The sequence below is a fragment of the Poecilia formosa genome, unplaced genomic scaffold, assembly GCF_000485575.1.
Source record: "Poecilia formosa unplaced genomic scaffold, Poecilia_formosa-5.1.2 Scaffold207, whole genome shotgun sequence".
Taxonomy (NCBI): Eukaryota; Metazoa; Chordata; class Actinopteri; order Cyprinodontiformes; family Poeciliidae; genus Poecilia; species Poecilia formosa.
The window spans coordinates 747,451-763,614 of NW_006800146.1; the positions used below are offsets into that span (position 1 = coordinate 747,451).

The 16,164-nt window shown below is 39.4% G+C and overlaps 1 protein-coding gene across 1 annotated transcript; it reads left to right on the forward strand.

The window, feature by feature from the left end:
* The first annotated feature begins 1,279 nt into the window (after nt 1–1,279).
* Nucleotides 1,280–11,436, forward strand: dusp14 (dual specificity phosphatase 14). The gene is made up of 2 exons (XM_007567347.2): nt 1,280–1,591; nt 9,925–11,436. The coding sequence occupies exon 2, from the start codon at nt 10,027–10,029 to the stop codon at nt 10,663–10,665; it is 639 nt and encodes a 212-aa protein (XP_007567409.1). The 5' UTR covers nt 1,280–1,591; nt 9,925–10,026; the 3' UTR covers nt 10,666–11,436.
* Nucleotides 11,437–16,164: the final 4,728 nt, after the last annotated feature.

The following is a 16,164-nucleotide window of genomic DNA, read 5'->3' on the forward strand; positions in this document are numbered from 1 at the left end:
CGAGACGAGACCGAGACCATCAAAAAATGGTCTTAAGACCGGGCTTAAGACCAAGACCAACTTCGAGTACCACAACACTGCATAATACTGCCTTTTTAAAAATATAGCTGAAGCCACTAGAGAGGTAAAGTGTCAATGCAAAGTAACTAAGATTCAATCTTCAGGACTTTTTGCAGCAAATCATTAATATTTATGTTTGAGAAAGAAAAAAAAATGATTAGATTTTGAAACTGAAAGAAATAAATTACTTGCCTACCTGCTTGAACCTGCTTGCCTTTCAAGGCAAGCAGGTTCAATTTTATGCTAATTCAAATCAGTGCAGTTCTATGGTGACTCACATTCATGCCAAAATTCCTGAGGAGCGTATTAAGCAATCACAACAGGGAATATATTAATCGAGAGAGAGCATAGCTCTGATCGCCGGTATTTCAATTTATTCACAGGCCCATGAACACAGTGAGCGGTAAAACATGCTCCTTCCATCCATCTGTATGCATTCTCAAGAAAATAGGACTCCCTCTCAGTGTTTATTTGGCGTATTTGTCAATGGGGGAGGGGTGGTAACTCTAGTCATGAATCTGATTGGCTGCAGGATTTGGAGAAGAAAAAAAGACAGAGGAGGACAAAGGAGAAAAATATGGTAATGAAAAGTCAAGGAAAACATCAACAAACTTTCCTTTTCTTTATCTTCTCTAACTTTTTAAGCAGGTTTTGATGACATGAAACTTCAATGAATGATAACTGTGATGAAAATACTTCTGTCAATAAATAAAAAATAAACCAAATTTTAAAAGGCAGATGAAATCAAGTGATATTTAATTTTACTGAAAGACATAACAAGGTGGTAAGTGTAAAAAGGCAAGAGAAAACTATTGCAGGGTTTGATTGGTTGACAGTAAAATTTGTTCATTCAGCCATTATTTACATTCATGTTGAACAACTATAGGCTCCATTGTCACCTATAAGTTTAAAAAAATGGTGGAAAATGGCAGCAAACTATAAAATATCATAAATATTTTGCACTTTCAAACAGAATTCTGACAGCATTTTGTGGAATAAACCCACTACTCCACATGCTCTATTCTACTACATGATAAATTTTGTCGACTAAAATGTACTATCTTCTGACTAAAACTAAAGATTGTTAGATTTTCCCTAAAATAGCATTTATTTAAAAAATAAGTTAACATTTGTTGTCAAAATCAATACCATTTTAACTTAACTTTCATCTCCTCCTTGTACATTAGAAAAGCGTCAAATCATCGAGGCAGCGTGCTCCTCCTTTTCCTCCGCCCCCTGCGAGTGGCACTGATCACCCGTCATACCGGAGGCAGCGCTGCTCCGTACTCTGTCTCCCTCAGACAGCGGACAGGACCTGGCGGATGTACCGATGGCTCCCCTCTCCGCTGACTTTCCCGTGATGTTGGCGTGTGTTTCAGCTTATTGTCGCCACCTCGCCGGCGGTGAGTCCGGTCAGACCGACTGACGGTGGATGTGAGACACCGGCGATGCTCTCCGGCTCGGCTTCTGGCTTCAGGGGTTGAAGGCGCTTTAAAAAAACCTCCATCAGTGCCCAAGTGAGAGCCGACTGGTAAGTTGAGTTTCACGACTGATTAGAGCACAATGTCGGCATTATGCTGACCCTAGTTCAGATTCTTTTAACATAAATACACATTTTTATTTAAAATCTTTACTATTACTCTACTATTTATTATGTTTTATGTCATTTAAATAAAACTGAAAAAAGTCATGTAAAAGAAACACGACTCTCGTTTCAGTTTGGCTGTTTTGGTGAGTTAATGTTAATTTCTGTTATATTACGGTACATCTTAACTTAGAAGCGCGCGCACACATCTCGCGTCATTTCCACACGAACGAGCAGCGCGTGCGCAGAGAGGCGCTCCCCATTCACAGCCTAAGCCTTAAAAATTAATAAACACGTGGATTCATCCAATTTAACGAGTGTGTTCACACGGTGGGGCAGAAACGGTTCAATAAGAATAAACCAGAAGGCGATTAGATTTTATGACTTTTTAAAACAGTCAGAAGTAATTTCTTCAGAAGTGAAAACTAAGAAACAACCAACAATCACATCAAAAACCGCAAATCTAAATTAACAAACTCATTTTTATCATACATCTGTAATGGAATCACTTAAAATGTCGACAAATTGAAACCCGGGGCATAAAGGCGCCATGTTCAGACCAGCTGAGTTTTCCTGTAATGCACACAGAGCAATTTGAGCTTCATTTGACATTACTTTTAACATCAATTAGAGATAATTAACACGTTTAATTGAAGATCCATTTCTCTGTTTTTCATGTCCACTGCAGTGATGGGTGATGCTTTAAACTGCTGTTTAAAAGTATCACTGAATGAAATGTACAACAGGAAATACAAAAGGTCTCAAGACATCATATCACCGTAAAGCTGATATTTGGTTGTCTTTCTTTCTTTTCTCTGCTCTTCTTCAGTTTGAGCAACATTCACCATGTCAGGATGTGGCATAATACTGTCTTAAATATTAGCTTTAGCATTAAAAAATGCTGGACAAATTTTTTAAATAAAGGATTTAAATGAAACCTTCTTTATGCTGAATATAAAAAGACAAAGGTTTTTTTCTCACTGTCATTAAATGTTAAGTTTGTGAAGAGAACAGTGAAGTGTGTGAGTGGCAGTATCATGTTTGGAATAGGCCAAAGTTAAGGCATGAGTTATGAGAAACTTGTGAAGGTTCTCATAAAGTTTGACCTAAATCAAAGGCAAAGGTAACAATTATTTTAAACAAATGTATGTAAGGTTTGTTTTATAAAAACAGCAAAATTATTATTCTTACATTTAACAAATGATATTGGAATTCCTAAATGACTAAAAAAGGCAGAAATAATTTAGTCTGATTTTAATCAGAAAAAAAATTTATTAAGGTTTATCACAACGGCGCACTACTAGCAGCACAGCGAGGTTTGATCTTAGTAAATACGATTGTTAGTTGTTCAGTTTTTGAATTACCAGTCTTATGAATTATTAGTAGTAAAACTAACTAGACCAACCCAGAAATAACTGCAGTCTGATGCATAACTCAGACAATTCAGTAATTGGCAGAAACCAATTACTGAGTTTCTCTGACTAACCAGATGATTCAATTTGTATTTTGCATGCAAATCAATCAACCACCAGAAAACTTATTATTCAAAACACAACTGAAACTCTAAATATTGAATTAATTTATATTTGAGGACAAATTTATATTGATTGTAGAGATAAATCCAAAGTAGAATTTGCTGAAATCAGAAGTCAACTCTATGAGTATAAACTGTGTTCTGTTTTCAACTGCAAAGAGATCTGTAGAGCACTTGGAGGATGAAATCAAAAGCTTAGCAGCAACATTTTCAGTAAAATATCAGCCTCAACTTTGGAGGCAGATATAATTCCACTAATTTTACCAAGCTTTGCTTAATGATAATAATAAGAATGAACATAACATTTGTCTTAACAGGCCAAATTATGTATTACTATTAAACAGTTGCCCAGGTTTTTTTTTCCAGTGGCGGCTTTAAGGAATGTAGAAAGTGATTCCAGATTTCAACAGTGTGAGCAACCAAGCTAGCCAGAGCACACATTCATCTGGAGCAATGTGACCACCAGGATTTGATCAGGCAGTCTTGCAGAGCTGAAATCTTTAAATATACACTGACGGTGAAAAGTAATAAAAACAAATAAAGCACAAATGAAATGGTGCCAAGAGTATAACCCCGCGGAACTCCATGGTTCCGCAGGGTTATACACTGCGGAACCAGCACACAAATACAAATACATTTATTTGTGTGCTGTATTAAAATCCAAAAGGCTGATTTGGACTGCAATATTTGTTAGCTAGTGTTCGCTGCATCATTTCATGCTAATAGAATGCAAGTCTCATGGCATTAAATGCCCTCATAAGACACAACTAATCATGTTTAAAATGTTAAAGGCTACGTTGCTGGAAGAACCAATGAGAAAGACGTTGATACCCTGTTTGGTTCGCTTTAATCAAACTCTGGTTTGTTTACCTACAAAGTCCAGTTCGCTTGGGGGAGATGTGATCAAAAAATCAGTCAGGTCCACCTACAAACCTCCGTCTCTATTTGGTTCAAGTGAACTCTGGTGCAGTTCGAATGCATATGTGAACACCAAGGGGACTGGACACCGCTCCAAAAATAGGAAGTGGACTATACCGGAGGGCATTCTGGGTAAATGCAACCAAAACAAACGCGTGACTAGAGTCTTAATGGCTGGTGGTCTTTTAGGAAAGATAAAAGAGAAAGCCTAGAACCGCTAAAATCTGACGCCACTACATTTCACGAAGAAGGAGGTCAGAGGTTTTTATGTCGTTTCCTTCAGTAGTTCTTGGTGCAGCGCCCCCACAGGCAGGAAGGAGTAACAGGTTTTCAAATGTTTTGGCTTGTTTGACACGGTGCAGTGTAAAACCACAGCAGTTGAAAATGTAACAAATGTTTCACTTTTGGTCTCCAGTCCAGCCGAGTCTACAAGATTTCACTTAATATTTTTTGTAGCTTTGAAATGTTCATGCAAGCCTAAGGTAAAACTCCTGTCCTTCTGAGCTTTGCTTCCTATGAAGCTTCAGTGACTCTTCCTCTTCCCGGTTGTGTCGGAGAAACAGTGAGAGGCACAGGGCCGCTCATTCTCTTCTCATGATTACAGAAACGGCAAGCGGCCACTTCCAGACTTCACTCAGCCTGAATAAGTAGATTGTTTCCTACCGAGTGACAAGGCTGGCAGCGGCCACCGTTTACCTCACGTTTCAGTGTTTCCACTTGTCTTCGTTTGCAGTGGCGCGACAGTTTGGGTGAGATCTGGTGTTGTGGCTGTCGCTCCGCTTTTTTCGGCGGGTGGATCGCGATTCCAGTTTGTGTGACGGGAGCGGGGAACCGGACCCCCTGTGGAAGCTTATCAGTGTGGGAACAGCGTGAGGAGATTTGTGATCTGCGACCACCTGTTGACAGATTCTGAGAATACGTCAAATTTTCCTGCTGCCGGAGTGAATTCTGGACGGTGGAGGGGCCCTTCTGCTCGGGTCCGTTACCGCCGCTGACCCTCATTCTGATTGGCGTTGAACTGCAGTTTCTTCAACACACGGTAGAATTTTTTTTCTGTGGCGACAGCTTGTGCATAATTCTTCCCTCCTCCGCTCTGTGCAGCTTCGCTCTGGCCCAGCCTGCGGTATAAATAACTACATAGATGGAGCAAATCTCAGCAAAAGCCCAGTGCTGTGGCACATCAGCACTTTGAGGAGGGCCTGTCGGGGATTATTTGGTTCCCTTATCGTCTTGATCCCTGCTGATGTTGGGCGAGGCACCCCAGCAGTCAGTTTTTATCTCATAGTTCATTGCAAGCTGATGTATTGGCGGTCAGCTGCAGGTACAGATTCTCTAATTCGCAATTTAACAAGATAAAGCTGTACTCTGTGGTGTAGCATGACCCCTGGAGGTCGGAGGAACACAAAAGGCCGATGAATGAAGTGAGTCGTTAAGACAGAAGTCATCAGCTTCTATGCACCACAAATTTGGAACAAACTGCCAGAAAACTGCAAAACAGCCAAAACACTGAGTTTCCTAAGATGGAGGCTAAAAACCCACCTGATTAAATTTGCTTTTGAACCATAATAAATGGAATGTTGACCAACTTATTTGATGTATATCAATGATTTTGGTGATGACACTCAACAAAATGTAATGTTTGTTTCTGGTTTTCTCGATTGTTGACTGTATGGTGTTTTTTATGACTTTGTATTTTTTTGTGTGTTTTTATGATTTGAGGCACTTTGAACTTTGTTGCTGAAATATGCTATACAAGTAAACCTGATTAATTATTAGGATATATTTAGCTACGTCTCACCTCTGAAGCTTCTCCCATGCTCCACCTGAAGCTGAACGGTCAGCGCGCGGTTCTGACCTGAGAGAAGCCACCTCCCCGACCTTCTTCAAATCAAACATTAATGTCAAATGTTTGTCTTTCAGGATGTTAATAAAAGTTTCCTGAGGTCATAGAAGGTCAACCAGCCCCTCCAACATTTTATTAAATCAAACAATTTTTTTGTCCATCAACTGTGCTGCGTTTGTGCTATAAAATCTTCACAAACGTAGAATAAACATTTAACACCAGTTTTGTTTGATTCAGGTAATGGTTGGGGCCAGTTGAACATTTGGCCTTATAAACTTTCATTAAGTTATAAAAGGCCACAAAGAAAAATGAAACATGTTAGATTGTTAGTATGGCTGTATTATGTAAATTCTTTTAGCTTTACATCAGGTTATAATGATATTCCCTCATCAGAAATATACCTGGATTGTTGCCTTGATACTTTCATGCATGTTTTAGAAATCCTTTCATCTCTATGGCAACCATTCAGCTGGCTGTAACTCCTCAGAGCTGCAGGTTCCAAGCTTCCGAGCTTCTGCCTCCCTCCTCCGCAACTTTCCCTCCCAGCTCCTTCAGACTAGCCAGCAGCAATTAGCAAACAGCTGGTGGAACTGAAAATCTGCTGACCTCATTACATGAGCTACTTCTCAGTGCAACGCTGATAAAAACGTTATTAAATATGTTTCTATATGTTATATAGAGAAGCCATGTTGTGATGACTTCCTGAAGGTGGAGTTTCAGAAAGAGCAGGACTTTTTAAAGAGACGGAGGCCCAATTTCAAGGTGTTAAATTACAAAGTCAAATTTCTTTTGTCATATTGACAACTAACTTTTTAATGTGCTTGGAAAACAAGTAATGCTGCCCCTTAAAAATGTCAATTTATCTATACTAAAAATGTCTAATTAAATCTACCAGTAAAATTTGCCAGTGATGGTTTGATTATGTCTTGAGCAGCTCTGAAAAGAATAGTGTGTCTGTTCCTAGGTTGGCCCGTAAAACTGTTGATGACTTAATATTGGGTTTGTTTGCTCTTTCTAAATAACAGATTTGTGATAATGACTGTAAAGATCTTACTTCTTATGATTGAATTTGAGCATCATTTTCTTTTTATCAGCTTATGATTTAAACAAAGTTAATAGAAAAAAAACAATTGACAATTCTTAATCATCTAAACAAGGTATGCACATGCAAAACGGCATTTAAATGAAGCGGATTTCCACATAAAATTTCAAAATCAAACTGTTTCTGTGTGCTGCTGGTCTGCTTTACTGTTGGAATCTCTGGTTTTGTTGCCTCATCACTAATTCCTGTCGATGGCAGTGAATCTTCCTGCAGGGCAGCACTCTGAAAAGCCCTGACTGGACTCTCGGTGTTGGCTGCCTGAGCAGACGTTATTCTGTTATTCTAGCTGCTTTTCTTCCTGAAAACAAATGCAGACTGTGCTGGGATGGCAGAGAGGTGATCAGTTCAAGTTTTTTTTTTTTACTCCTAGAAGGTGAAGAGGAAGCAACACAAGTTCAGCCTTCAGGGAGATGATGGCTGTTACCACTTTGCTGTTTAAGTCCAAGTGTATGAATAAGTCCTTGAATGACATCTCTGGAAAACAAAGCAGAATCTTATTTATCTACTAACCATAGGTTCTGCCAGGACTCTGTAAGTGGCTGATTATTATTATTATCATTTTTAATTCAAAAGAACAACCGATAAAGAAAACGGAGTCAAAAGAAAACCTTTATTAAAAAACAAATTTGTGGCTGATTTCTGGTCACCAACTTTATTAAGCTCTGACCTGCCTGTGTTCTGATATTAGCCAACTCCTGAAGTGTTACTCTGTTACTTATGTTCAGTTTATTATCCCGACTGGTGTGACCAGTCTTCTTGTTGATCAAGAAATAAAAAAATGTAACAAGAATTTAGTGAAGAAACTTTAAGAAAATGATAAAATAGTGACTTCCAAGAGGCTAAAGTTCAACCTGCAGCTTTTATGTCTCAGCTAATAAGTTTTAATACAGAAGGAATTTTCCATCTATTGCATATTAAAGCGAGAAATGCACCAATCCCACATTAACATCTGTATCAATCCTGATGTTGAAACAAATTCTAGATCAAGAATCAGTAACAATATGGACAATACATGAGGACAGATCTATATCGTCTAGTTCTATGCTTTTGTGCTTTATTATTTATTTTACATTATATTTAGAATTCCTAATTGCTCTTTCTGAACCATTTGGAAGAATGTTTTTTACAGTTTATTTTTTTACATGTTTGACCAAAATAGTGGACCTATTGTTTCTGTTTCTTATTTATTTTTCTTTGACTGTTTTACTCCTAACTGCACTGATTGAACAAGTTAAAGTTTTGTTGTTTTTACATGTTTGACCAAGATTGTGAAGCTACTGGTGTATTTAAGTGTTCTGTGCAGAGTTGTCAAATAAACATGTGATTCAGTACATTTATATCTGTGTTTAGAAAAAAATAATTATTTAAAGTCAATTTAGCTGTTTTTCTGTATCGACCGACACAAAGTCTCAAATATCTGTATTGAAAGTGGGTGCATCCCTAGTTAAAACTCTTGCTTGGCCATGTCAGTAGCTGCCACTTTTAGAGAAAATAAATTACAAATGACGTCAACTTTTGCCCTAAAGAACTAAGAAAAAAAAAACATACATTGAAATCAGCAGCCGCCATGACGACGAAGTGTAATTTGTACGCAGGAGCCACGGATGGATGAACATGAGATGAGGTGAGGCTCCTCCAGTCACGTGGCAGGAGGCGCCACTCGGCCTGCGGCTCTGAGGCTGTTCCACCTGAATGCAGAAAGAGCAGAGACAGGCTAGTCCTCCAGTCCCAGACATGAACACCAAGCATCCATGAAAACCTTTTAAAAATATATTTGTATGGTTTTATTGGTCGGCCTCACAGCAGCCTCTGTTTGATTTGATCTGTGCAAGAACTCTCAGATTTTAGTTTTTCTTCAAAGAGACAAAAGATAATATTTCCAGGACGATTTGTTTGCAGCATAGTGCTCTTAAACATGGAGGTCTTTCTCTTTGTTTTGTGGCAATTGAAGACTGTTGCAATTTTGTTCTTCCTTGTTTTTTTTTATACGTTTCCACGAATGGAAATATTCAGTAATTCTAAATACCTCACAGGGAAATAAAAAAGGTAAAAAGTAGTACATAAAACACAGATGTATTGAAAATATTATTAAAACAACATATTTTACTATATTTTCAGTTGCCTCTGGTGTTTTATACATGAACCTGTACAGATACTTATGATAATGTAAACTAGTGAAAATAGTTGCATTTTCACTAGTTTAGTGAAACTAAACTATTTTTTATGAAAGTAGTTTAGTGAAATGAGTCTAATTTCACCAGAGAAATTGACAGTTCTTGGCTATTCTCTTCCTGACATGCTTGATTTGTGTTTAACCTTGTGATGTTTAAGAGTAGAATGGGAAATTCTGTCTCTCATAATTCTGATATTAAGCAAAAATAAATTATTTTGGTTATTTTAATGGACTTAAAACAGATCAGGTTTAGTCTGATTAAAGGCCAAACTGTGTGAAAAAAGGTTGTCATCCTATCAGGCCTGTAAATATTCAGTTTCAGTTGTATTATGGACAGACTTGGTGACATAAATATTTGTGAGGATTGAATGTTAAATACGTGTCACTATATTGAAGCCTTGAGGAACTCCACATATAATTTTGATCTGTTTATGATTATAACTGCCATACAATGTGGCCCGTTGGCAGCAGTACAAAGAAGTTCTGCCAAGAAAGACGTTTAAGATGTATCGACAGAAAAGCAAAGCAGAAAATGTTTTTCAATGATCTTTCCTGAAAAGAATTGGTTTTACATTGGTCTGTATTATTGAGGCAGTCAGAAAGAAAGAAAAACTTGTTGTCAGTGCAGTTTTCAGGGCCTGAGTCTACAGTGAAACAGAAAAATATTTAGTTTTGAAGAAGAGTAAAATTGAGTTTTCATGTCTTGCAGGAGCTGTCTGGTGGTTCCCTCACTGCTATGATCCTGAGAACCTGAAGTTTTTGCCTTCTTCAGAGCTTTTCCATCCCGTCCTGAATTGTGCCCGGTTCCTCAATGGGTTCCCGCAGCCAGAGCTTCTTCCACAACCACCATCACCACCACCACCATCGCAGCTCCATGGTACCCGCCACTGTGCCAAGGCTGCTGCCGGAGAGCGGGAGTCTGCTGGGGGGCATCGCCCAAATCACCCCAAACCTCTTCCTCAGTAGAGGCAATGTGGCGTCCAACCGCAGCCTGCTGTTGTCTAAGGGCATCACCTGCGTGGTCAATGCCACAATTGAGTTGCCCAACTTCAACTGGCCGCATATGGAGTATGTGAAGGTCCCCCTGGCAGACATGCCCCACTCCCCCATCTCCTTGTACTTCGACAGCGTGGCCGACAAGATCCACAGCGTGGGGCGCAAACGAGGGGCAGTGCTGGTGCACTGCGCAGCTGGGGTGAGCCGCTCGGCCTCGTTGTGCCTGGCGTACCTCATGAAGTACCACCGTGTGTCTCTGGCTGAGGCCCACGCTTGGGTCAAGGCCCGCCGTCCCGTCATCAGGCCCAACGGTGGCTTCTGGCGCCAGCTGATCGAATACGAGAGGAAGCTGTTCGGCAGGAACTCTGTTAAGATGGTGCAGACACCCTACGGGATCATACCCGATGTTTACGAGAGGGACCGCAGGACCCTCGCTCCTTACTGGGGCCTGTGAGCTTCTGCGCTGGCTGTCCATCCGCAGTGAGGGATAAAGGTGGAAAGCGAACCCCATTTTTTTGTCCCACCTGAGCTGCAGGTTTAGACCTGTTCTCATCAGGTGAAGTGAGATGTGTGAGTGTAGATGTTTTTGAAGCATATTTACTGAAAAAGAACGGAGGAAATTTGATGGTGCTGCTGTCTAGTCTTTAAGTTGGTAGCAAAGCGACTGAAAGCCCATAATCTGTTGAACCAGATAATCGTCGAGTAACATGGATGTTCTGGACTGAACGCCCAGAGCTCAGTGTGGTCGGATGGTACTGTGGTGTGTTTCCCGGTGTGTTTTCCCACTTCCAGAGGAGACGAGCACTCTGAGGGTGGGAGGTGGTTCATGTGCTCGAGCCTCTGCAGTGCTGACAGTGATGTCCCTTTCCTGACGTGGTGTCATGTGATGATATTGTGTCAGTTTCCCAGTAATATTTAATGTAAAGGGCAGCAGCATGCTCTGAATTCATGGTAGCATTAAAGAAAAGTGTGCAGAAAAATAACACAATGTATCGCAATGTGCTGATAGTGGGAGGGAGGCTTATGGCGCACTTTATCCAAACATTCAAAGATGTTACATCTAGCTTTTTACGAAGGAGAAATTTGAGAACAGGTAAGCTAGAACTGAAGGTTTAGTGAAAGCTCCTGTGTAACACAGGGTTGACTGTTCTGTCCTGTGACCACACTATGTTATTGTAGTGCTACTTGATGCTCTAATAAAAAGAATATCTGCTGCTTTACTGGACCGATAGCTTTGTGGTGAATATTTCTATCCAAAACTGTCACATACATCTGTTTTTTGACTTAGTACAACATACTACTGTGATAATACAAGCATAGATATGTGTGTTCTCGCGCCTCAGGTTATATGTTTTTGTCATCAGCCACTGGAATTTCAGGATGTAAATTTTTTCAAAATGGCTGTTGTTTTTGAGTCTTTTATGCCTATCAAAAATGTTACTCATTTCTATTAATTGGATGAAGTTTAAGCCATATCATTTCAACTTTGGTCAAGTAACAACGTAGCAAAATCAGAAACTGAGGACTTTTCTCTTTGCAAGTCTCACACCAGACAAAAGAGAAGAAGATGTGACACGGACTGAGAGACAGTCGTGTTAATGGCTAGCATTAGCTTAACTGTTTGGTGTTAGCAGAACTAAGGTGCTTGTTTAGCCAATTGTGTTACCCAAATTTCTCATTTGGACTCATTCTCAAAGTTATGCATCATTTGAACATATTTTTGACATTATTCTAAACTATATGTAATTTCAGCTCATTTTGGAAGCCATGCTATACCCTACGTCAATTGGGTGACATTGTTCTATACTTTCTTTTTGTGTTTGGCAATTTTCAAAAGTCAATGTCTCAGTTTAGTATGATGTTCAAAATTAGCAAAATTAACTCGTGTTATAAGGAAGTGTGACATTTAATCTATTTTTATTTGATATTTAATTTTTTATTTACTCATTTCATTTATAGGATTTGGATATCTGAAAAGGATGTTATTAAAAGGATATGTTGCAAAGAAGATTATTTGAGATGGGTTCTCATGTTAAAATAAATCTACATTAGGAGGAAACTTTAACCTGTGCTGAATTGAAAGTAGTTTAGAAAAATACACTGAGTTGCAAGGTTAAACAGAAAATTATAATTACATAATTTTAATAATGTGTCGCTACGTAAAGTGGACCAGCCCGAGACATGAAACTCAAGGGCTGAAAATGAGTCCCATTCTGCTCACCACAGTGTAAAATTCAGTGGTTGGTTTCCACTCTGTTTCTTTGCTAAAACAAGATATTTTCCTCCTATCTAGAGCAAAACACATGAGAATTATTCATAGCAGAGAACAGGCGTACCAAACAGAACCCGTCTCATTGCTTTTGACAATTTGTTCTGTAACTGGTTGAAATCGATGACACTGATTGGTGTGAAGGCATTTCTTCTGAATCAAAACTACGGCCTCATAATGTAATTCCAAAGCATGTAATATCTCATCATCATTCTATTAAAACGGCAGAGCAGAGGTCATGTCCTGCCAAGAAAACGATCGGTGAAATATGAGATGATTCTCGCTGCTGGTAAATGCATTCACAAGTTCACATGTTAAAGTACAAATACTGCGACCTCCATTGTTTTGAACAATGCAAAGCAACACCAGCTGGGATGGGAATGCTGGTCAGGGTGGGCGGGATGATGGATGCAGCTCAACATGGGAGGATCGTTGAAGAAAAGCCGTGATGGAGTTGAGACCGGGGCGGGGCTTCACCTTCCTGCACGACAACAATGTGAAGCATCCAGATCTAAACAGAGTCATGGGTTGGAATGGCCCAGTCAAAGTCCAGACCGTAATCCAATAAATAATATGTTTAATAAACAGTTTCAAGAGTTCAGAGTACAGACAGACAGACAGATAGATAGATAGATAGATAGATAGATAGATAGATAGATAGATAGATAGATAGATAGATAGATAGATACATACATACATACATACATACATACATAATTTAACCCATGTCGAAAGTGATTTTACTACAACACTGAAATAGAAAGATGATTTTTAAACTGTAAAAGTGTATAAAGTATAGAGGGAATAAAATAGAGGACTAAAGACTTGAACATTGATCTGCACAAACTCTCACTGAGTTTGAACTATTCATTAAAATATGGGAAAACATTTCACTGTTTGGATGTACAAAGATGGTAGAAATAGACTACATTACTGCTACTGTAATTCCAGCAAAAACATTTTTCTACAATGTATAATTTTCCTTTTACTTCACAATTATGCACTACTTTAAGTCTGCATAAAACTTATTGAAATTTTTGGTTGTATTATGGCAAAATATGTGAAGGTTTAAGGGGTTTGAATATGTATGAATACCACTGTAAAACAGAGGAATACTGCAAATGTTTTCTTGGTGAATTAAAACCCTTGAAGTGATTAAACCTCTGAACTAGTAAGAGTATATATTAGCATTAATAATAGGGGCAGTATTGACTGAGCCTTTTTATAGTATAATCAAGTAACGATGCTACCTTTGGTTATGAAAAAAATACTGTATATCTCAAACACGACTTAAAAGAAATTTGACTTCATAATTTAGCACCTTCAAATTGGCATTCTGAATCTTTAAGAAGCTCCTACACTTTCCAGCACTCCACAGCACATCATCGGAACATGTGATGCTGTTGTTCTCTGTCGGATTGAGAATCAGTTTGTATGATGAGTTCAGTGGATGCACAGTTCCACCAGGTGTTTGATCATTTCTGCTGCTTGTCTGGAGGAGCTGAGTGGGGAAGGAGCGCTCTGTGACGAAGGCGCTTCGCTAAATACTGCAGCTCCTAGGAGGAGCTTTGTGGAAACAGGCGGACCTTTGTGACAACAAACATTTAGGCATGCCCGAATGGTTGCCACGGGAGATTCAAGGACTTCTCAAACATGCATGAAAGAATCAATGCAACACTCCAGGTATTGTTCTTAATAAGGGAGAAACATTATAACATGATTTGATGTCACAAAAGTCAGTTTTACATAATAAGCTTTCACTGCTTAGGGATATGTTTGAACACAAAACTGTACTTCTAATTCATATTTGAAGCCTTTTTCTGGAGTCATGAATGATCATTTATCTGAAAGCAGACAATGCTTTAGCTGTCTTATTTCTTCTTCTCAAACTCTGCTTGGAGGCGTCTCTGAGAGGTTTCCACATGAACAGATTGCAGTTATTTCCCTCTCCAAGTGCCTCTCGATGCTCGAGCCGCGCAGACGTTTCCCTCCCCATGAGAGGTCTTCATATGTCAAAGAAGCGTTCTGCCATTCATTTTCATTTGCTGCGGTTAGAGAGCAGCTGGCGTAAATTGATGAACGCCATTCGTCTTGTGCCCACACTTCTGAGAGACGCCCTGAAGTGGTCTCCACAATGAATTCCACCATCCACCGAGACGACGACCGTCTGATGGCGTCCACAGAGATGGTCCAAGTGATGGGTCCAAATTATACGCCGCAGACGTGTTCTTTGATTGCTCTTCAAACACAAAAATGCATCCCTCCCCTGCTCTTACCCCTTCCACTGCTTCTGGGCGCATTGATGTAAGCGCAGGCGGGTGCAGCAAGTAAACACATCCTTTAACCGGAAGATGAAATATTATTATCTATCATTCAAGCAGTAAAAAGAACCGTTTGTGGGATCCTGAGCACCGGAGCAGGCCTGGACGTAGCAATGCAGGTGGAACAAATGGATGGAGTTTTTGAAAGTAAACACGAAGCATCAGATTCAAGCTAGCTGCAGCATTTATTTAAAGGCTTCTTTTAGTAAATGTCCAAAATGGCTACATCACTTTGTAGCCATTCCTTGAACATCCTGTAGAGTCAACATTACTGAAACCAAAGGATGTAACAATGTTCAAACTAATTTCCCATATTTTCCCAGCATGGTAATAATGCCATGTATCCTTTCTGAAATGCTTCACTGTATCTCGTTCCACCTATCGGTGCTGTCACTGTGCTTCATGTAGGCCAAAAAAAAATATATTGTTTCATTATTAAACTCAGTTTTAAACCACTCTACAGCTTCCTCTCTGACAGTTTCCTCCCTGGATTTCATGATGCTGTTGTCTCACTAATGTTAATGAACCTCTGAGGCTTTCAAAGAACAACTGAGTGTAATATGATTGCAATACATATGATTGGCTGAACCACATTTCAGTTAAGACTATCGCTCTTAACGATAAGACTCTCAGTTGAAACGGTCGTCAACCTTGGGTCACAGCTGTTCTGCCCTCTGGGGTAGGTCACCCGGAGGCCTGTAAGCTGTTGGATGTTTCGGGCATACCAATGTTTGCAACTACTGTTAACTATCAGGAATTAAAAAAAACAAAAACATCTTGGTTGAACAATGTAGTTGAAGTTTAACCAAGTTAGTCCAACTTCTTGGGCCTGTGTATCGATTGCATATGCAATCGATACACAGTGATAGTCTGTCTCTTTCTCTCTAAGTTGCCTTGCAAGTCAAGTAGTCCTTTTACACATTGCCATGTCAGATTGCAGCTGAAAATTGATTTTAATAGTTTTCAAAACTCTTCGTTCAACTTTCACGGAAAGAGAACCAATGGATAATTCAGCTTCATATAAAAAAAACCCTCTGCATATAGACAGTGAAGAGCTCAGCCTGGGCAACAAAAGATTGTTTATCTCAGTTAATGTGTTTATGTCAGTGTGCATTCCCACCAGCCCTGTTTAATTCACTTTGATTAAACTCTAGTTTCTTTGTCTTAAACGTCCAGCTTGCTTGGATATGTTTGAATGCTTAATCGAACAATGATGCTAACCAAAAAAAGCTAACTTCAGTCCACCTACAAACCTAGGTCTGGGTTCGGTTGAAGTGAACTCTGGTGTAGTTCCAATGTAAATATCAAGCAGGCCAGAGACCGCTCCAGAAGCAGGAACTGAACTGTAGAGCAGGGCATTCTG